Source organism: Micromys minutus (assembly GCF_963924665.1).
Source record: "Micromys minutus genome assembly, chromosome: 14".
NCBI classification, from domain to species: Eukaryota; Metazoa; Chordata; class Mammalia; order Rodentia; family Muridae; genus Micromys; species Micromys minutus.
This window is the reverse complement of record NC_137983.1, coordinates 13,428,406-13,451,752: the sequence shown is the minus strand read 5'-3', so window position 1 is coordinate 13,451,752 and position 23,347 is coordinate 13,428,406. Positions and strand designations below refer to the sequence as shown.

Below are 23,347 nucleotides of genomic sequence, written 5' to 3'. Positions count from 1 at the left end.
AAGTTCCTTTCTGCACACCTTTCCAGCATTCCATCCCTATTTTCCCACAGAAAGCAACACATCTCAGGCGCCTCTTGAAACTTGAAAGCCTCTGGGAGATGTGTAGATAGTCAGCATTCATCCTGTGTGTGTTACTGCCTCACATCTAGAGAAGCAAGTCTTAGCCTAAAGCGTGTCTGTTTATGAGCACATTCTGGTGACCGCTGTGATAATGGGATTGCTGATATGCTGCTCAGAGGGCTTGGGTAGCCATTCTTTTGTTATTAGGAAGGCAAATGCAGTTTTTAAGATCAAAGTGGACACCTCCTGGAAGTTACATTTATTACAAAGGGCTAAAGTGTCTGCATTTCCAGGCATCAAAGAGACTTAACACAGAAAGACGGTAATATTCAATAGACCTGGCAATTTCTAACAGGACAGCTGCCACCTAAGTGGTTGATAGGAACCAGTGGTAATCTCATTCTGAAAGTTACCGATCCTGTCGGAGCCAGGGTTAAGCAAAGTGCTTTATATTGTGATGGCCACAGCCAGGGTCGTCCTGGCAAGAAATTCTGCTGTCAGTTTACAATTTCCAGTTTTAGCGTGCCCTTTGGCAGAAGCCTGCTTCCATTGTTTCTGAAAGCAGGACCTCATTTTGCTGTCACGGTGGAAGTGATGTAAAAGGTCAACACAGTGAGTCACTATTACAGGATTTGGAACACCATCCTAGGAATGAATTCCAGCCCTTCAGACATGGTGACCTGAACTGTAGCAATTGCACTGTGGAACCTTGCTGTTAGCTGACATCCAAGAAAACTTCTATGGTGTTTTGGGCTCTTCTGTATGCATATTCTGTGGGCTACTTTTTAATGTCAATTTGACACACTGTAAGGTCATGTAGAAAGAAAAAAATCTTAATCAAGAAAATTCTTTTATAGGACTGGCCTGTAGGTAAGTGTGTAGGGCATTTCTTGATCAGTGACTAATGTGGAAGGGCCAAACTCCCTGTAGGTGGTGCCACGCCTGGGCAGGTGGTCTTCCATGCTATAATAAAGCAGGCTCCCACAGTGGAGAGCTAACCATCTTAGAGTTTCTGTTGCTGTTATGCAATGCCATGGTCCAAAGCAAACTGGGGAGAAAAGGGTTTATTTGGTTTATACTTCTGTAATCACCACTGATCACTGAGGCAAGTCATGGTAGGAACTCAAACACAACAGGAACCTGGAGGCAGGAGCTAATGTAGAAACCATGCAGGAATGTTGCTTAATGGTTTGCTCCTCATGGATTGTTCTGTCTGATTTTCATAAAACCCAGCCAATGGTGGCTCCACTTACAGTGGGGTGGGCTATTCCACAAGCTTGCCTACAGCCTGGCTTTATGGAGGCATTTTCTCAACTGAGGTTTCCTCTTTTCAGGTATTTATAGCTTGTGTCAAATTGATATAAAACTATTCAACACAGCAGCATCCTCCATGACCTGGGCATCTCTTCCTGTCTCCAAGTTCCTGCCTTCAGTTCTTGCCCTGAGTTGCCTCCATGATGGACTACAAGCTGTAAAATGAAATAAATCCTTTCCTCCCCAAGTTGCTTTTGGTCATGGTGTTTCCTTCAACATAAATCCTAAGTCATACCCTTTTTCCCACATTTTTTGTAAAACAAAAAAAAAAAAAATTAAAAAAATTTAACTTTCATTTATAGCTTATTTTTTACTTATCAAATTAAAAAATGATAAATAGAGATTGTGTTTATTGGTTGCTTATGACATGCTCTGAACTGCACATGCGCACAAGTGAGAAAGGGTTTAAGTCAAGCTTGTTAACTTGTGTTCCAACTCACCATTTCTCCCACTTTCAGTGCCTTTGGCAAAGCCTTTCAATGACGACCTTCAGGGATAACTGAGAAACTCTTCTCAGTTGGGTCTGCTTCTAATATGTGAGGAAGTCCTTCAAATAGATCCCTAGACATTTTTATAGCAGTTCTGAATATTCTCAAACATTGGTCAGGGCACATGAGAGAACTATAAAGATCTTTCGTTCGTTCTTTTCAACCACGTTCCAGACATTTGAGAGGTTGAAATTCTAAGTCTAGAAGCGCCCCATAGTCCATGACTGTGCTCCATTGGACGAGAGAGATGAGATTCTCCTGCTTTAGCTAGTGAGTAACGTCTTAAATGCCCGTCCCTTACCCAGGGCTGGAGGAAACGGTTTTCTGGGAAACTACTAAGTGCTTGTTAGTAATCAAATGGTTAGTGTGACCAAAGGTATGTTAGAACTTGGTAACTTCCCCACTGCAATTCTTTATACTGTCTATTGTTGATGGAAAAAGCAGTATTGATTTTAATGCATCTTAAATGGATTTGCACAGAGTGGGCAAAGCTCTGATCACAGATATTTGATGCGTACTAAACAATAACACCAGAGTTTTAAAATAAAGATTTTACTGTGCTTTAAGGATATAGATGGAGTAGCTGTAATACACACTGGGCAGTCTCCATGCTAACTCTTGGGACCACATTGCTGTCCACAATCATTGATCCTGCTACTTGGCTAACTGAGCCTTCTTTCACCTTTTTTTTCCCCTTGAAATGTACAATTCTCACTTCCAGAATCAGCAACAACAACAATAACAACAGACATTAGCTTTGTAGAAATTAGTCAATGAATTATTGTAAGTTCATGTCTTACTGTCTTACAAGCACTTAAATTAGGAGACATGTTTGGATTATTTTCATTGGGTTTGCCTTTCAATGAAATTCTCTAATTTTAAGTCATGGAAGCACTTATTTGGGGACACTGGCTTTCAATGGAAAAACAATAGACAGCTTGAAACAGGGGATAGGTTAGAGGCTCAAGATCCGGGTCCTACTTCACACTCGTCCTCAATCAAAGAACAAACTGTTAATTCCAACAGTCTCTTAGGGGAGAGTATCTTAAGCGGAGCATGCATTCTCCTTGCATTTTTAATTTAAAGGGTCCATGTTTCTGATTCTTTTCATCCACACACATTTTTCCTACTGCTTGGCAGCATTTAAGATGGTGATTTGTGTATTTAGCATAGCATGTAATTTTAATCTTTTATAGCTTATAGGTCTGACCTTTCTATGGTATTTTGCATACTGTTAGCACCTGTCTTAGTACATTTCATCAGAGATAACTGTCCTCAGGGGTCCTGAGTTTGATGTGCTAGAAACATCACCTGTTATCTGCCCTCTCTCCCTTCCCCCCTCCCTCAACTGCTACTCACTCAAAAGGCTCGCTGGGATCGGCCCTCTGGAGCTCTGGAGGGATGGGGATTCTTTTGTAGTACATTTCCCAGTCGAAGGCTCCTCGCATGGCATCCCCAGCTTGTGCCTCATACCCAAAGTGATTGTGGTCAATGACATCGATCATGGGGCACACGATGGTTTTGTGGTTTAGTGCAATTTGGTCTGAAAAATGAAAGCACAAAATAGGAAATGACATGCCTGCCTAGGTCATCTATCATTTTCCGGCAAAGAGCAGCCTACAGCTCCTTTTAACGCATAACACTTGCAGCCCTGGCGCCTCCTTGTCGTCATTAGAGCACTTTGCAGGAATCACTGAGCCTCAGCCTTAACATGATGGGACAGTGATTAGGTACAATTAGACTTGTTATATTTCCCTTTAAGAAAGTTATGTCCCAGAGAGACTTGCAGAAGCCCATTTAGCTCGACTCTGTCACATTTTTGCTCTGACCTGTCCCCAATCTGTCATTTTAACGTGCCTCCAACATGCACAGAGTATAAACAGTACTTGTGCTCCTCCAAGCATACAGCTAAAGCCTGCTGAGAAAATGCGGGCCTGCTTTCTGAAGGCTCCAAAATGTAAATATTTAAACTTCGTGGTTTTTATAGCATCTAATCATAAAACAGTCATGATGGCTGCCCCCCCCCCCCCCCCCCCGCTAATGACAGCAGATCATATATAAAATCCCTTGCTGTCAAGTTTGAAGTAGAATTTCTTGAGCCACTATACTTCAAGACAGAGACTATTTATCAATATTATACAGATTTCATCTTCCCCCCATTAAATTAAAGAACACAGTACTGTTGCTAGGACGCGGCTGTAAAATCCCCCAAGCAGTTACAGGATGATTCATATTCAAGCTCTTCCTAATACTCCCACTATTCCTGAAAAGTGGCTGTGGTCATCCTATTTCAATGTAGGGAAACTGAGCTCAGAGAAGTCAACTTGTCAGGGACGACTCAGCTTTGGGGGATAATAATAAAGATGTACCCCCTGCTTAACCCCAACTCCCAAACCTGCCTTTCTAGGTTGCCATGGCGCTTGTCCTACAGACAGGTGGCTCCTCTTTTTCTTCCTGGTTCTCGAAGCTTGCTTTTCTACCCAGGCACTTTTATTGGTATTGAATTAACAGGCTCTGCCGGAAACTGGCGTTTTTTTTTTTTTTTTTTTTTTTTTTTTTTTTTTTTTTTATTTTTATTTTTTTTATTTTGGTACATGTAGAATAGCAACATGTGAAGTATCTTTTTTTCTCCTCCTTTAAGAACACGAACTTAATCAATTTACTACAACACTGCTGTCTGACAGGCAGGATGTTTAAGTATGAACACCTGCTCTCTTGTTATTTGGAAGACCTTTGGATGTGGCATGTGGCATTAAACAAAAGATATCATTTAGAAATAAAATGGGAATTGGTTTTTTTTCTGTGTATTTTTTTCAGAGATCCTGACACCCATGTAATGTGTATGAAACCCACTTTTACAGTGTGCAAACTGTCCATTTACTGTGGATGTTTCTACTTATGGTGTATAGGGCAGGAAGCAAAAGATTTTATTGGCTATAATAACAGGTGATATTTTTATCACACTGATAAAACACTGTGTGGGAAGACAAAAATAATCCCATAGGGCATTTCTCTTGCTTTTATACATGTTCATTCATTCATTCATTTTTGTTGGAATAATTATCTACTGAGTAATACAAATAGGCCACTCATTTTTTCTTAGGTTGTGAGGCTACTATAGAGAGCAATTCCACAAACATCATAGAAGTTAGGAATGGAGCAAAACCAAACCAAACCAAAACAAACAAAACAAACAAACAAACAAAAAAAAAAACAAAAAACAAAACAAAACAAAACAAAAACAAAAAACCTAAAAAACCAAAAAACTATAATAAATAACTAAGTCCCATAGTCTTTTACAAGTTCTTTTACAGAATGAACAGTGGTCAGGGGATACAGAATGCTGGGATGTGGAAAAGGAGGCATTTTCAGACACTGTGACCCCTGGGAGCCTCAGACAGCCTGGGGAGTCTATTTATCTTACTGCCAGATAATTTGACACTTAGATAACAGATACAGTGTTTCAAGGTAACCTTCCCTATGGTCTCTCTGAGCCCCAGTCTCACCAGGGCAAGCCTTCTTATGAGCTTTGGTTTTATCTAAGTGGCATTGTCCCAGAGGAGCTGACTATCAGAGTCTGGTTGAAAACACTTTGTCCATCACCTCTGCAGGTTTTTAGTGGTACGGTTTCAATGACTTTCTTCCATCACATTCAGAATCAGCTTGATTTACAAGTTCCTTGACCAACAAGGAGTCCCAAGGTGATCCAAAGAGAATGAGTCTGTTAAATTAACTGTCAACGTTCCCTTCAAATTTCCTTTCAGTTCTTACCCAGCTGCATTGGCTTGGGGTGAACGCCGCACGACTAATTTTTCATCCAAGGCTTGTGCCTACATTTCAATTTCCAGCGATCAAACAAACAGACTCAATAGGAAATTGAAATTCAGGTGTAATCCCCAAGGTGAAAAATGAACCAAGAAGCTATGTGGCTCCTCCTGTTTCTTTATTTTGGATGATGTATCAGGATACTGATGCGGGGAAAAAAACCAAGATAGCATCCCCAAGCTGGAATCATTTCTTATCCATCTAGCTCACAGGAAATGAAATGCTTTAATGAGAAAGAGTGGGCTGTGGGCAGTGCTTACTCTCTCTCTCTCCCCACTTCCCCACCCTCAGTTTCATCCCTGTGAGTCCTAGAGAACAATCAGAGATTTGACAATTGACATTTAGGGACTGCTTTGGTTCTAACAGAAGTCCAGCCTTTTGCTGACTTGTTTGAGCATTCAGCAGCATACAGGCCAGATTCAGTATGAGGGAAATCTAGCTTTGTCCTCGAACAAAAAGCATTTTTAATTAGTGGCTGTGAAGAGCCTCTAGCTGTTGGAGCATTGGGATTCTGTTGATGAAGAAGTCTGGGCAGTTGAGGTATACGGACCGGGTGATGGGGTAGAGGGTGTTAACTGCTGGGTGTTGTGGTTTACATCCCACATGGTTTTCACTCTGTCCCCTCTCTTGTTTGCTGGTGGAGTGTGGCTGGTTGAAGCTGAAATCGCACACACTTGTCAACAGCAGAGCTGTCTTTGTAAGGGGGTTGTCATAAAGGTGGTTGCCACAGGCATTATTTCTGAAGCCAGGGATACAATCACACTAAACTTCCTTTGGAGACATTGAAGAGAATAAGAAAGAAGGGCAATATATGTACTAGGATTTCCTACTGAGAATATTTTTAGGGATGCAATTTCTTTCTTAGGATCAATGGGTGTTTTCTATCTGACGTTGTAAACTAACAGAAAAACAATTTGGAGGCTTGAATTGAACCAGAGCTCAAATTTCAAGCTGTAACATGTCCACCTTGCTTATGGCTCTAGTGGTTCAGTGAGATGTGACATGGTATGGCTTCCTTCCTTCTCTTCTCCATCAGTGAGCATTTAAGACATATCATGACCGGAACAGCAGCTCAGTGGGTCTGCGCGTGATCCAGAGGGTTATACATTTAAGGATATAGGATAGTACCAGGAGTAGGAAGAAAAACAAAAGGACAATGGCATTATAAATCTTAAAAATATGGCAAATTACTTTAATTATTATATCCTGAGGTGGAATAATTTTTAATTTTTAACAGTCCTGTGATCATTGTTGTGTTTATGTGTATTCATGTGTATGTATATTTGATCTCATTGTAATTATGAGATGACTAAAAATTTTGAGGATGCTTTTTATTACTTTAGTATTTACCCAGTAAATTTACTTCAATGAGAGAAGAGGCATGGTAAAATAGAAACCATGTTAGTGTTAACTAGATTGCTGTTGGTACTATCTGAAATGCTATATAATAGAGTTGTTCCGTTATTCTTATTTGTGATCAGCAGTGAGTCAGATACAGGTCAAACTCAAGCCTTTGTTGAGTGCAACACTTACAGAAAAAACTTTGCACCCTATCCACAGGGCCAAGTTCCCTATGTTCCCAGGTCCAGTGACCCCCTCTGAGATTAATGGTGACATGTATACTCACTGAGGAGAGGGGGCAGCCAGTTCACATTGACCTCACAATGGGAGTCCAGGAAGGTCAGCACCTCGCCTCTGGCCACAGAAGCTCCCAGGAGTCGGGTCCGGATGAGTCCTTCCCTTTTCTTGGTGCGTACAATTCTCACTTTGGGAAACCGAGCCATGTAATCTTCTAATTTATCCTTCAAGTGTTCTAGGAAGGAAGAAAATACACAGGAAGAATGCCAAACATTAGTCACAGCAGAATCCTTTCTGGATGCTGTGCATAGAGCATGTGTGAATGGTGAATTCAAGTGGAACATTTACAAAGCCTATACTTCTGCGCTCCTCATTTGGAGGAAGATACGGATACGATTTGATGCCTAGGGGTTTCTGTATTTTTATTTACCCAAAAGCTTCATAAACTACAAATGTTACTTTTTGAATTCAGTGGACAACAGTACTGAAACAGCAGAGCTCAGTCATGCAGTTAATGTTGGCCAGTGGCTACCATGTTAATTCTGGCTAGCTCTTACCAAGATGGGCATTGGCTTTCTAGTTCCTGTTGTGCAAAATCAGGTGAACATCCTGGCACATGGGCTTTTCCTGACAAGGGAGATGTAGCAAAGTTTTGCCTGTTCTTTCCTGGGCCTAGTGGTGCATATGAAACAAGACAGGAAAATATCTGTCAAATGAGTAAGAACCACCCAGCTCCCTGCTATACAGGATAATAGAAAATTGAGAATTAAACCCAGTTCTGGCTTCTAATTTGAACTGGAAATGTGACTTACTTGGTGTTGAAATAGACGGGGAAAAGAAAGGCAAAAGAAATCCTACATGCTCATTTTGAATGCTGCTATCTAAGATTTGGAAATCATTTTCATTTTTCAAAATTGGACATGTTTCTTCCTTAATTAGAAGCTAACTGTGGAAATAAAATAAAATTTAAAACCCCTATTTATATGATATGATAATTTCTATTGGTTTTAAAATTATACCAGTCTTTCAATTTTTCAAAATGCAGATGGGTACATTTGATTATTTCTGTGGGATATGTAATTTTATATTTTTATTCTGTTGTTACTACTCCATGGATAACTCTCATTTTTATGACAACTTGACACAAGCTAAAGTCATCTGAGAGGAGGGAACCTCAATTAATGCCCCCATAAGATCAGACTGAAGACAAGCCTGTAGGGCTTTCTCCCATTTTTTATTTGCTTTATATCCTGATTACAGCCTCCTCTCTTCCCATATCCCAATACAGCCCCTCCCTATTCCTCTTCTTCTACTCTGAGAAACAGGATCCACAAGTAGGCAGCAGCGTCAAGGACAGCCCCTGCTCCCATTGTTTGGAAGCAGTATGAAGATGAAGCTGAATGTCTACTATATATGTTGTGTTTTAGGGGTATGGGGGCTAGGTCCAGCTCATATGTGCTCGTTGGTTGGTGGCTTAGTTCTTGCTAGTCCCCAAGGGTCCAGGTTAGTTGACACTATTGGTCTTCTTGTGAAATTCCTATTCTCTATGGGTCTGTCAATCTTTTCACCAACTCTTGCACAAGAGTTGGTTCTGCAAATTCTCAGAAGAGTTCCATCTAATGTTTGGCTGTAGGGCATTTTCTTAAGTAGCAATTGATGGGGAAGGGCCAAGTCAACTCCATTGTCTGTGGAACGACCTTGGGCTGGTGATCTATAGGTTAGGTTTTATAACAATCTTAGATTCTATAAGAAAGCAGCCAGAGCAAGTCATGGAGCGCAAGCCAAGGTGAGCAAGCCATAGAGAGCAAGCCAGTAAGCAGCACCCATCCATGGCTTTGCATTAGTTCCTGCCTCCCTTTTTCTGCCCTGTTTGAGTTCCTTCCCTCAGTGTGTTTGATGATGAACTGCTCTAGAGAAATATGGGTAAAATACTTTTTTTCCTTCACAAGTTGTTTTTGGTCATGGTGTTTCACCATAGCAGTGGGAACCCAAATTAAGACAGATACTATAAGGATATTTTTTCTGAAATTTCTGACAAGTGTAGCTTAATAGCCACCAAAAATGTTTTAGAACAAAATATGTTATTATTTATTGATTTTCAGTCTGTTTCTGCGTATCTCTAACCGGAGTAAACATTCCAGAGACAAAGACAGCCTGAGAAGTCAAGACTTCCATAAAACATTAATCCTATAATAATGACAGTAAGAAAATTTCTTGGGAGAACTTCTAGGAAGAGAATTCAAAAGAATGATTATAAGTAAATTCAAGCAACTCAAGAAAGACATGGCTATTTTTCAAGAGATAAAAACAAAGAGACAAATGGGACAGTTAATCCAAGGCACAAAAATAGAGCCCAATGCAGTGATAATATTGCTGACAAAAACCCAAAATCCAAAAAACAAAAATGCTGGAAAGGAACAGCTCAATAAGCTATATAGAATCTCAGTGGAAAGCCTGCATGGTCATGGGTTGGTAGGATTAATAATTGTGACATGATTCTGCACAGAATTTGAAAAGCAAAAAAAAAAAAAAAAAAAAAAAAAAAAAAAAAAAAAAAAGACAAATCCTAAATTAGTACAAAATACAAAAGACCAAGGTGGCTTGTCTCATCCTGGACAAATAAACCAAAACAAAATTGTCTGGGGGCATCACCACCAGACTCTAGTGGGTAATTCTAGATCTATGGTTACATATATGGACCTGGTACAGAATGCTGGATCACAAAACAAAAAAAAATATTATAAAGGAAGGACAGGAACTTGTAGATGCAAGAAGAGTTTGACAGGGATCAGAGGGAGATTTTAATATATTTTTATATACATATATAAATTTTCAAGAAACAGCAACAATAATAAATAATAACAAAACAGTAAACAAATGCAAAAACTGCTTGTGTAGGAATTCAGCCACACACCTGTATCACTTCTAAGCAACGTGGGGGATGGGAGTGCTGTGGTACTCTTCCTGTTACTTATATTGCTGGTTATGTAAGACTATAATTGTTATAGGATTTGTAACAGTCTTGGCTTCTTCATGTTGCATCTCTTTCTGATTTACTCTGATTATAGATATGCAGAGAAAGACTGAAAGGTAAAAACTGCTTGTTGTGTAATAAAATCCATTATTACAGGGCTTAGAATGTCACAAACCCTGTCTATCTGCTTGACAATGGGAAAGTAACTTGTGACTCTGCAAACCTCAGATTCTTCATCATTCTTGACACATAGTCATGAAGACGTTACAACAGTAGATTCCTAAACAGTGTAGCTGGCAGTTCTTACACACTTGGCATTAGTACTAAGGCACAGAGAACTCTAGAGGAAGCGAATGTGTAATTTCCCATGGTAGACTAATTCATACCAGCTCTAACCTAGCTTTTGTTGAACTGGTCCCAAGTCCTTTTTTGTTGAAAGTAGCATGCATATCGGCCCTGCTGGCCCTGACTTCACTCCATGTGATGATCTAAACTGTAAAGTGAAAGAAACTTTTCCTTACTAAGCTGCTTCTGATCCGGGCATTTCCTCACAGCCATGGATAACTAAGGGAAGAGTATATAATCTTACAATGTGTTTTACAGGGAATGTAGTAGGTTATTACTTTATAGAAAAATGTTTTGGCATTTTGACAAGAATGTAAAAACTGATTTTCTAAAATATGCAGTGTGTTTACAATGTAATTTACTGCAGCTCATTTATTATAAATTTAATTCGTGTATTTCTTACTTCAATTATTGATAAGGTACTAGACACACCATACAATGGGACCATTTAAGCACCATTTACTCTTTTCTCAGAACATTCTCAAGAGCTATTTAAAGATAAGCTTTGTCTGTGACTACACGTATTTCTCATATAATTCACAGTTGAAAGTGGCATCCCCTAAGCTTTTATATAAAAATGAAGAAATCAGCATCATTTGTAGCTTATAGTTGTTCTATTGATATTAACCTACGCTGTGACCTTTTCATTTCCTTGAAGTCCTGTATTCACTTAATTCATTCTGTTGCTGTATTTGTTGGCACAAACAGGGGGAACAGCTGTCAGTGGAAAATGGGTAAATTGCAGAAGTTTATTTTTCTATGAAGCATTTTTAAAATGCTATTAATCTGTGAAAAAGTGACACATCTTCATGCAATAAACGTATCTTCTTTTTAATAATTCAGTTCTAGATTTGTACTTAAATATTCTCCTTATTTCAGTAGATTAGGAAAATATTTTCCACTTATAATCCAGTTCAAGGGTTGAAATTTCAATGACTTACAACAAGGAGGGCAAAGTCAGAGGTCCAAACCAGTTACTGTCATACTGTTAGATCATGAAAAATGTCAGAATTAGGCCAATGAGGCTGCATTTTGTAATCACCACAAAAACTATTATAATCATTATTATTGTGTTAAGCTTCTATACTATATGCATACAATTCCCTCAGAGGCTTGACGAAGGCATCAGATCTCCTCAGAGCGGAGTCACAGACGGCTGTGACTTGCAAGTCGGTACCCTGGAAGCTCAACCATGTTCTAACAGTGGAGCTTTCAGTAGAGCCCTGAATAAAAGCATTTTAATTTTGCAAAACTATACCAGTGCAGTTTTTAAAAGAGATTCATTTATTTATGTATACGTGCTTGTGTTGCTATGTATGTTTGTGTGTGCACATGCACATGTGTACACGGGTACCCATGGAGCCATTTAGCTGGAGATAGAGTGTTTGTGAGTCACCTGACTTATGCACTTGGATCCAAGCTCCAATCTTCATGATTAAATGTTCTTACTATCGAACCCTCTGGCTACCCCAATGTAACCTTCTAATTTAAAAGAACAAAGCCCAATACAATACTATATTTGAATCACTGTTAACATGGTAGAACAAATTCACATATGCTTATGCACGGCCTTTTAATTTTACCCGTTCTAGCTAAAATTATAAAGCACATCCAACCAAGCTTAATAGCTAAGTAATTTAAAGTGCAATCTTCAGGTTTTGATGGATGCAATCTCTACAAGTTTTTTTTTTCTTCCAGTAAAACAGGAAGTGACTACATTTCCTCTTCCCATCCCTGGGAAACCACTGTTTTACTTTCTGTTTTTATGTTTGACAATTATAGATGACTAAGAAATAGAGTCATAAGGTGATTGGTTTGATGATTGTCTTGCTTAACTCAGTACAATATCCTCATAGTTCACTCACTCTGTAGTATGTGTTATAATTTCTCTCTCCCTCTCTCTCTCTCTCCCCTTTCTCCGTCCATCTATCCATTCACCCACCCATCCATCTGTCCACCTATCCATCCATCCATCTACCTGTCTATCATGAAACAATTTTCTATGCTGGAAGAAGTGAAGAACCCTGGGCATCACCAGGTAAGCATCCTATACTCTCAGACTCTTTATCCATTCTATAAAATAAAATATGATATTCAATTTGTCTATATTATACATTTTTGTTACCAATGCTTCAGTTGGTGACTATTTGGATGACTTCCACCTTTTGTCCTTTGTGGCTGAGGTTGCTGCAGATGCAGAAGACCTGGGTCACTTACAACTCTAGTATTCATGTTTTGAAGACCCACCATATTGCTACTTTTCCATAGTAAGCACACCACTTTCAATTCCCACCAGCAGCACACAAAGGTTTTCACGTAGCTTTAAAATCCACATAACTCTGTGTACATTGTGACTTTAAACAATTTTAATTACACACAGAGGAAAGCTACTACCAAGTAATAGTTATTCTGTAAAAAAAAGTCTAGATGTTTGCAAAATACTTTCAATATAGAGTGTATCTATCAAAATAAGAAATGATATAAAAATTAAAGCTTCAGATTAAAATAATTAATAAGGAAGATTCCAGAATTTTCAAAAGATGCTCAAGTAGCAGATTATTTGAAAATATACTTCTTACTACAACAGAGTTAATATAAAATGCCCTCCTTGTCTATGACAAATCCTCTGGGTCCACCTTCCTTCCTCCCATCTTAGATAGATGGTCTTCATTCATCTTGTGACTCTTATCAACTTTATCTTTGAATCTAATTAGGTTTTTAACGTTAATCTCTGTTTTTAGGAATGTGTCTTCTAAATATCTCCTCATCTTCTAATGATTCTAAGAAACACAATTCTTATCTTTCTGGAATTTCACTTGTTATTAAGACTCTCCTCAAATCTTACTTTGCAGGATTATCTATCTTTAGATATAAGGCATAAAGAAAAAAATGACTTTAACAAAAATAATGTATCTAGAGTAGCAACTTTATTTCTGCTTCTGCTTTCTAAAGTCCTCGGAGGTAAAATCTTATTAAGTTTCACAAGTTTATAGGAATTTCAATGTCTCTACATTGTGGTTTGCCTAACACCACATTATGTGATTCTCAAACTGATTTTTTTTTTTTGTATTACTACAGTAAAGCTGATGCTAATAGATGGTTTATTTGTACCTGTTATATACACATTCAAAACTGGGCCTTTTGTGGTTTCTTATAATAACATTTAAAAAAAAATTGCGAGAGCATTATTTTCCTCATCAAAACAATTATTTTCTCGTGAGTTTTCTTAGATTTTGTGTTACTTGTTTTCCTATGACAAAGTGTGGACCAGGAATGGAAGCCATGTGTCACACAATTGCAAGGAATTATGAGCAGCATCAATGAGCTACGATGTCACAGCCAATCAAGGAATGCAAGTGTACAGATCACAGTAGCAAGATACATGGGACATTTGGAAATCAAGGGGTTTATAAAATACCTAAAAAAAATTAACATGATCAAAATCCAAGTCAAGGTACTTGAGAAAGTATAAATTAATTTCGTCTATTTAGGATACATAAATGTTGGTGACACAGTTAACAAAACCAAGAAAACTTCTATATAACAGCAGTGGAGATATCAGATGGGAACTGTGAACCTCCGCATTTCCTGAAAAACACCTGTGGCTTTGCATGGGAAATACATAAGCTTCTATAGGAAAGGCTGGCGTCCCTCTCATCTGTCTTCTCTGAAGAATCTAGTTTTCAGAATAGAATCACAGGGCTGGGATGCTACCTGGATAGAGTTACACTGACTATGATAACAAATTAACGTTCGATCTGGTGATTGAATATTGTTACCAATAAGTACCAGAAAACTCCAGAGACCTCAGGGATTTGGCTTGACTCCACGGTAAATAAAGATAAATCAAAAAGGATGCCACTAAGCAGTTGGTGTGAGAAAAAATGCTGTGTCAAAATTTCAATTTACTCGAGAGCAGAACTAAATTAAAGACCTGGGGATTGGTCCTGTTTTCAAGGCCACGGAAACTCCCAGTGCTTAGATCTTCTTGTACTGCGATATTGAAGGAGGCATGGAGGAAATGGTTTGTCTGCCCTTGTTGAAGAAAATTGAGCTGCTAATGATATGTCCTCTCCAGGAATTGTTCCATTTCTTGATAACCCTATTAAGGAAGGGAAAGGAAAGGGACCACACAAGATTTTTGTCCTGGCTCAGAATTTATAAATAAGAAGATTGAAAGGCCCAAAGCTGAGCCTCAGATTCCTGAATAATAACCAACAGTATATGACAGCATAATGGATGAACATAATAAACACGTCTACAGAAACTGAGTGCTTGCAAGAATGCCAGACACTATTCTAATATGCATTCATGTGCTAATTATTTAATTTTCATAATTTATGGGCAAGGAAAATCATCCTTACTAATAAATGAGGACAGTGAGTATCAGGTCATTTAAATTTTTCCTAGTGTCAGACAGCAAAATAATGCCTGGAATGTTTTAAGCCTTAAAATGCACAGTGAGACATTTGCTGGCTTGATTGCCAAGTTCGGTATTTCCTGTTTCTCTTCCCTATGCAGCTTTACCTGGGACCCAGCCTTAGCAGCCCGCTGTATCCACAGATGCTGGTGACAAGTTCTCTTCTTCCTTGCATTCTACAAGTTTTCGTACTTTGCCAACGACCATCAGTGTTTAGAAATCTCATGTCTGCCCAGTCTTCTGTCCGAAGTCCTCACCCAAGCATTTACACAGCCACCTTGACCCCAGCAAGTCCCGGAGAACTAGTTTATTGGAATCACCCCTGCTTCCCCACTCACACATCAACACCAGGTATTGGAAAGACAGAGCTTAAAGAAATTGCTACCTTGATGTGAAAGCAACCATACAACCAATACATAGTTTAATTGAAGTTTCTACAACTCAGGGGTAGCGCATGTGTGGTAATTCTTTTTGGAAACAACTGATAATTAAACAAAAACTCAAGAGCCAGGTGTAGGTTATCTCCTTTCACACTGTTGGTCTTGGGGATCCAAGGGATCTCCCCAAATAATATAGCTACTGCCATTGTACTTGTCTGCTCACTGGAATGTGGGAGTAAGACCCTATTACTGAAGACCCCACATTTTGTTTTTGTCACAGGACTATGAGAAATCAAGCTGGTATCATGAAGGGTGACATCTGCTTAATTACTAGCTCCCATAGCACTGTAAGTTACTAGGCTGGCTACTGAGAAAGACAGGTACCTCCATGCTAGCTCCATTCACTTTTCTTAAGATGTCATGAGTTTGTTCTTCTTCGTAGCTGAAGAAGTTCCTCTTGTGTATACTCAGCAGCGTTTGTAACCATCCGTCAGTTCATGGACACCTAGACTGATTTGTCAACTTGGCTATTTTGAATAGTGCCTCAGTAAACTGGGTATTTATATACCCCCATTGTATATTGACTTGACCTGTTTGACTGTATTTGTATGTATGTATATGTGAGAACTCTAACATATTCTAACTCAATTCTTAGTATCCTTGGAACCTTCATAGTACTTTCCAGAGAGTGAACTAATGCACATTTATGTCACAACATACAAGGTTCCTCTTGTGGCAGCTTTACCTGTATCTGTTAAATAATCAGTTACTCAGTAACAGTTGTTGGGGCGACTTTTGGTAAGATTTGATATGGACTTCCCTGATGGCAATAGCAGCATTACTTTTCACAATTTTATTGGCCATTTGTGCTTCAGGAAGTGTCTGTTACACTGTTGTTGTTTTCATGCAGAAACTCCTTAATTTGTTAAAACCCCAAACTTAGAAATTGCTAGATCAAAACCCAACAGGAGCTGCTTCCACACACTAACATAGGCGTTCTCAGAGATAGCTGTCCCGACAACCCAGAAAGCAGATGCAAAAATTAAAGATGGGACTACCCTCCACTTTCTATTAAAAAGGAACTTGGACCAAAGTGACAAGCCATCAGTATCTCTTTACATCCTCTTTCTTCCCTCCTCAGAAGATGAATGAACTATCCATGCTGGAAAATGAATGAATTATCCATGCACCTTATGAGGTTGTGGATTCCCACAGCCCCACGTTTCTCGTCTGCTCCAAGGGGGAACTCCCCTAGAGTCCTGCTGTTACTTGTTCTTCTGAATTACTCTCCTTCTCTTCAAAGCCAGCCCCCTCTCTCCATAGGATTGCCCTGCTTCTGTCCTGTTCTTCACTCCCTTTTGCAGCAGCAGGCTTTGGGGAGTTATTAGGCCTGCACTGCCCTCCTTCCCTCTTGAAGTTATTCCCTTTATTTATTGAGGATGTTCTTTGGTGTCGGCAGGAACAGCATTGCCCTAGATACCTCGATCATTTTCCTTGGGAAATAGGCACTAATTTAGTTTCAAAGGGACTCTTGTGATAGAAGCATCTCTCATTTATTCTGTGAGTAAAAAGATGTTCGAGGGAACTTAACACAGACGAAGAGCGACGAGGACAAAGCCAGGGATTGTGCAGGAAATGGTTTTGAATATTATTGAAAGAAGAGAAAATTCATTCTGAGGCAGAGAGGTCTCATTGTGAACAAAAGTACTTCTGTGACCGCCCTGTAGGGTTAATTGTGACTGAGAGATTCAGACTTTGCCACTAGACCCAGTAAGGCAGGGGTCATATGGCAAGATAAAGATCCTGGAAAATGTATGAAGCAGTGAAAGCCTCTGCCTTGAGTAATTGAAAGCCAAACTGGACAAAGCAGTATGAAATATAATTTGGCCCTCTTCTTCAGGGAATGGAGAAAGTGATCTAATAGGTCTTTTCCATCTCTGCCTTTTGTGACCTCTGGCTGTTAATATCACTCTCCCTTGTTATGTCAGAACGAATTGCCTATTTACTGCTGAACTCTCGAAAGCCATTTTTTCTCCCCAGGTAAGACAACAACCCACCACTGGCCACATGCACTTTATTTCCACTTAATCAATGTCTGGAGAGTCATTTTTAAATGGGTAATATTATTTTCAGGAAATTCGGCTGAACTTGCTTGGTACATGGGATTCTTTCATGGTCAAGCCAGAGCTCCCCCAAACTTCAGAAGAAATTACCGAAATGTATGTAAAATAGATTTGCAAAATGGGAAGCAAAATGAAGTGGTGTGGTCCTTAAATTGCCAATAACCTCCACAGTAGAGCCATTCATTAGCACTTGAAGCTGCTGGGCCCTCTCCCCCCACCACCCATGACAATAAACTCTGAAAAACAGTGATGCAGGCTGGCTGCATTTATATTCTACAGTATTGCATAAATTTCTCTTTCTTGAGCTGGCAGAAGGAATGAAAGCCATTTAAATTTCTTACTAAGCAATAAATAAATGGTAATGGCATTCTTTGGAGAACACACACACACACACACACACACACACACACACACGTACGCGCGCACGCACATTTCTGTCACTAAGAATAAGTGAAAGGTGGCTAATTTGTAATTTGCAAAGAGAGAGAGAGATCATTGTTTTCTGCACAGTCTTGATTAAATGAGGCAATAAATCATATGTCTAAAACATGCCAAGCATCTGCCAAAGCAAGAATTGGCTCTGAACATAAGAAGCAGAGTATAAGCCAGCAGTAGGAGTTTTACAGTCTATCAATGGTTTGACAAGCAAAACAAAGGGTCCCACTCTGTCTCCTCTACTGATAGTCCAGAAACTTGTTTTCCATTGTAATGTTTTTGTTTGGCCCCCTTCATCTTCATCTAAATGGCCAAATCTCCTGGAGCCTCAGTAATGATAAATACTTCCTCTGTTAATGATGTACCTCCCACAGTCCCAGGATTATTTTTACATTTGACCAATTTTACCTATTGGGGAGACTGTAAGTAGTCAGCATTCTGCAAATAGAAAGAAGTTTGGGGGCTGACAAGCTAGCATTTTGCAAAAGCTTCTCTTCCAGTAGAGACTTCTTTTCGCCAATAACTGTATATTATTTCTGCCTGCCATTCAGAGTGTGCATTAGGCCATATTCTTGCTTTGGGTCTTAGGTTAGTCTCTCTCTGTATTGCATTTAGCATGAGAAGAAACAATTGCACACCAAAAGGTATTACAAATCTACCTGATGACTCTAAAAGTTAACAGGCATCTAGCTTGATACTAAAACTCAATGCTCCATGTTGAACAACCTGTGAGTAAAGGAAAGTAACAGATATGCACAAAGCAGCAGCAGGGAGGATGCTGGGAAAATGAGGACCCTGTTTGCAGACTCCAGGATTGCAATCCCCATCAATTGCACTGCAGTGAATATTCACATGGAATGATGTGTCCTAATAAAGCTCGATTACTCTATGATTAATACAGATGGATGGCAGGTGAATTGTGCAAATGAAGGATACTGGAGGTTGAATCAGGAGTCAGATTTTTATAGATTCATCAGAGAAGAGCTTGTCTTAGGGATCAAGTAACAAGAAGGTGGAGATACGTGGTCCTGAGGTGTCACCTCATCCTATAGTCACAATGAAAAACAGAACAACCAACTCAATAACAAGCCTACTTGGGCAGGCTCTTAGGAAATAACTCTAAACTATGCCATTACGTGAATTTAAAAGGAAGCCACAAGAAAAATCAAACACTAAAATAGGCAGTAATTTCTCTTTTTCCCTTAGTGATGATAATGTAAAAAAGTTTCTTCTTCAGACAAGATCTTACTATGAAGGGTGGGCTGCCTTAGAACTCAGAGATTTCGTGTCCCAGCCTCCACAGTGCGTACTATGAAAGCATGCACCAGCACATCCGTAAAAATTCACAAAGATTCACACTGATATTTCATAAGTCGAACAACACATCCAACACATCTGTGGATAGAACAACTGTATGCGAGAGACTGTGTATTGAAAACCACTCATCCCCAGAATTTTGCACACCAGGATTTCCTAACTAGTGCCTTTAGCAATCTTACTGTTTTCCCTTTCCTGTTCCTAGGGCATTTTTGTTTAAGGCAAAAGCAAATAGCCACCAGTCTGGGATGGGTGATTTAGGGATTGCTCAATGCTTTTGGCTATTGGGTTTAGCCCTAGAGGAGCTGTTTGCTTTTGGGCAGTGCTTTCAGCTTCCCATCTGGTTTTCTGGTAGTCCTGAAAGCAGTCTGTCTGCCCTGCCTGGCAGACAGTAAGCGATGATAGCTGTGCAGTTCAGGCACGGTTTTAGTTTGTTTATATTTCTTGAACGATGATCTCTCTAGTTCATCCTGTTATGGAATTATTGATATTTTTCTTCCTGGAAAAGTTACGACACTCAATTCTCCCTGCCCACTCCTATATGGAACTATGAACTGAAGCACAGTAGAACTGAGGTTCCCTTAAATAACTGTGACATCCCGCAAAGCAAGGCCATCGATCACTTGTAATCTTAATGGATTAGAACTAATTTCCAAAGACCCGGGGTTTCCTCAGCTGGAAAGGGAATAAATTAGAAGAAACACCAACAAAACCCCACATACAGGAGGCATAAGCTCCGGGGAGTCCAAGTCTGTTCTTAACAGAGCAGGTAACAGGCGATGAGTTATCTCGCTCTAGATGGAGCAGCCCATTCTTCTCTGAGAAGGGACCGAGAAATACCTTCTTCCCTGCCCACCCGGCACACGTGTAGCAGACGAACAGCCCGGTCTTCATGTGAGGCCCCTAACTAGTGGAGTGGGGGCCGTTCCTGAATCTGTTGCCTGCCTGCTTGTGTATCCCATTCCCCTAACTGGTCCACCTTGTTTGGCCTCGGTGGGAGGCTCCTAGTCCTGCAGTGTCATTATGGGTGCTGGAGGTACAGTGGGGAGTCGATACACAGAGGGGGACTCCCCCTTCTCAGAGAAGAAAGGGGAGGAATGGGGTAGTGTCTGTGTGAAGGAGCGCATGGAGGAAGGGGCTGATATTGGGAAGTAAAGTAATAAATAAATTAAAAGAAAGAAACGTGTCTTTTTCCGTTGCACTCACATCAACCTTTACAGAGCATCTCTTGGAACTCCATCACTTTCTGTCCTCTGGTCCCAGCGCACCCTTGCTAATTCTTGTATTTTACATATCACACATTTTTATTTTTGATTTTTTAAAAATCGTTTTCTCTACTAAGATCAAGTCTTCATGAGATCAAGGCCTGGCTGTTTTTCCTCACATGTAAGTCCCGAGTGTCTGGACTAGGTAGGACCTGTCATGTAACTAGCCAAGGCGTGAAGTGTATCCTCGTTAGAAAGTTTATCTCTGCATTTAGAATATTTGATTTTCCTCTGTTCTGTGTTTGCTGTGAAGCCACCCCAATGTCACTTTCTCATTGTCTTTGCTGATCACAGATGAATTTACTGCCTTAAAAATTAGGCATTGTAGAAATCAGAGCAAAAGTGTGATGAAAGGTCAGCTGACCTTTGCTGATGATCTCTCTAAGATAGGGCTCCAGGAGAAAACCCCTAATGATTCACCAAGTGATTATTCTGCCTCAAGGCCATAGGGAGACATGCCTGCAGAGTCCCCTGCTTCATCTGTCATTGAAATGTTACCTTTTCCAATCTCACACTGACGACGGCCTTTTGGTTTAACAGGCAATCTTTTTCTTCTCTCTTGTCTTCCAGCCTGACTGACTCTGGTTCAGAAAAGACCGTGAATATCATACAGTATTCTGAAGTTAGGACTCTCAAAGCTATTTCAGGGACAACTGATCTTCGCACATATTTACGTTTAAGCTTTATCCTCTGTAGTTGGCCATGCAGGAGGAATGGCGAATGGCTTTAGAACTCATGGAATGCCATCCACGGGTTACCACAGCCATGGGTGAGCATCCGTGTGCACAGCCCGAGGACTCTGTGCCCTGAGGACGTGATGCTGTTGTGGAGTTCTGCTCTGCCTGCTGCCCTCACCGCCCTCTTAATCTAAGAATTCTATGAAAGCTCTACGGGGGCTTCCAGTCCCTCACTGGGCAGTGTCTCCGGCATTCACGATGCTAATGCTTGATCTCCTTCAGGCACCGCTGCTGGAGCAGACGGATGGGAAGAACTTAGACATGTGGATTGTCAGCAAGGACCACCAGCCTTAGAAAACATCTGGAAAAATAAAATTGTGAGTGAAGCTGGGTGGAGCTAGTAAGATCCACTTGCTGTGATATAGAAAATCTTAGGGAGCCATTTGAAATTCAGAAAGGCACACTCTTATCAGTTAAGTGAGAAATGTTTTATAGTGAGGAAACAAGACCAGTGGCAGCACTGGCTGACGTGATGCTCACTGGGGCTGGGTTGATGATAATTGATTTTTTTTTAAAATTATGTTTATTCTTTAGTTCTTCTTTTACAGTCCACTGCATACCCCTCCCGGTCTGCCCCCCACAACTGCTTCCCATCACATACCTCTCCCAGTCTCCAAGAGGATGCCCCACCTCCCCACCACCAGTCTACCAGGCTACCCCACTCCATGGGGCCTCAAGTCTCCCAAGGGTTAGGTGTGTCTTCTCCCACTGAGGCCAGAGCAGGCAGCCCTCTGCCGTATATGTGTCGCGGCCCTCAGATCAGCTGACATACGCTCTCAGGTTCTCAGAGGTTCAGGTTAGTTGAGACTGGTGTACTTCCTATGGGGTCACCCTTCTTTTTCAGCTTCTTCCAGCTTTTTCCCAATTCAACCACAGCGGTCCCGGGCTTCTGTCCATTGGTTGGGTGCTAGTATCTGCGTCTGACCCTTTTAGCTGCTTGCTAGATAATTAATTTCTTATATCCATTTTTGCCTACAGCTTCTTGATATGATTTATTAAGAACTGCTGATGAGTAATTGTGAATTTTGAGGATTTAGATATAACTGATTTTTATATAAAAGGTTTATATGATACTTTTAAGATTTTCACAAGATTATTTTCAAGAGAAATAATAAAATAATTGCTCCTTTCCTCGAACCCACAATTTAATGTGTGCCAGTAAAAGAAACTGGCTGAGAAAACTTGCTTGCTTACACTTTGTTAATCTATAACAAGTTACTGAGTTACAAATGTATGTGGCTATTTGGGAATTTGTTTTCTTTACTTTTTCTTTAACCTTAAAGATGTAATGTTATTTTTTGTAAAAGTATTGGAAAATATATTATTTTCTTTCATAATCATTCCTAGAAGAAAACTAAAATGTAATCACCTTGTAATTTTATACTGCTTGAAAGATTTTGCTGGGATATATAAGTTACGGAAGGAAGAATAAAATATGAGGTTCAGAGCATCTATTAACTATGTGTATGTGTAAGGTTTGTGTGCATGGGGACTGGAACATTATTCCTTCCGTCCATCAACAGTATGTATGTATGTATATGTGCAAAGTTTGTGTGAGTGGGGGCTGGAACACTGTTCTTCTCATCAACTGTGTGTATTTATGTATTTATGTAAAGTTTGTCTGGGTGTGTGATCGAGTTTGCCCCATCTACCTATACTATGTATATATGTTTGGAACCTACTTTCTGGGGCTTTACTCTAACTATTCTATTTGTGAGTGAGTGTGTGTGTGTGTGTGTGTGTGTGTGTGTGTGTTTGTGTTTGTCTATGTGTCTGTCTGTATGCATGTTTATATGTCTGTCTGAATATATTTGTGTGTATGAAGTTATTGGACTCTGTCTTTTGCTTCATCCATTTATTGTGTGTGTGTGTGTGTGTGTCCTCTCTTTCCTTTTCTTTTTTACTGGTCCCAAGGAGTTAAAAGAATCTATAGTTTTTCTGCTGGCCACAGGGAGTGCCAGCCTAAGTAAATTAAGCTTTGCTCCATAAGAAAAAATGTCTGCTGAGTTATTTCTCTAATTGCTGGCTGCCTTTGGCAGTAGCCCCTGTAGAAATCTGGATCCACCCCCTGCCCAAACAGTGGCTC

The 23,347-nt window shown here is 40.0% G+C and overlaps 1 protein-coding gene across 1 annotated transcript in view; it reads right to left on the bottom strand.

The window, feature by feature from the left end:
- The window catches only part of GALNTL6 (polypeptide N-acetylgalactosaminyltransferase like 6), a gene marked incomplete at both ends in the record, with an annotated part of 1,121,308 nt that overhangs the window by 157,336 nt on the left and 940,625 nt on the right, over positions 1-23,347 (bottom strand). Inside the window, 2 exons of the mRNA XM_080928910.1 lie at positions 3,222-3,405; positions 7,315-7,500. Coding sequence (XP_080785036.1) covers positions 3,222-3,405; positions 7,315-7,500 — 370 coding nt within the window. The remainder of the gene's footprint in view (positions 1-3,221; positions 3,406-7,314; positions 7,501-23,347) is intronic.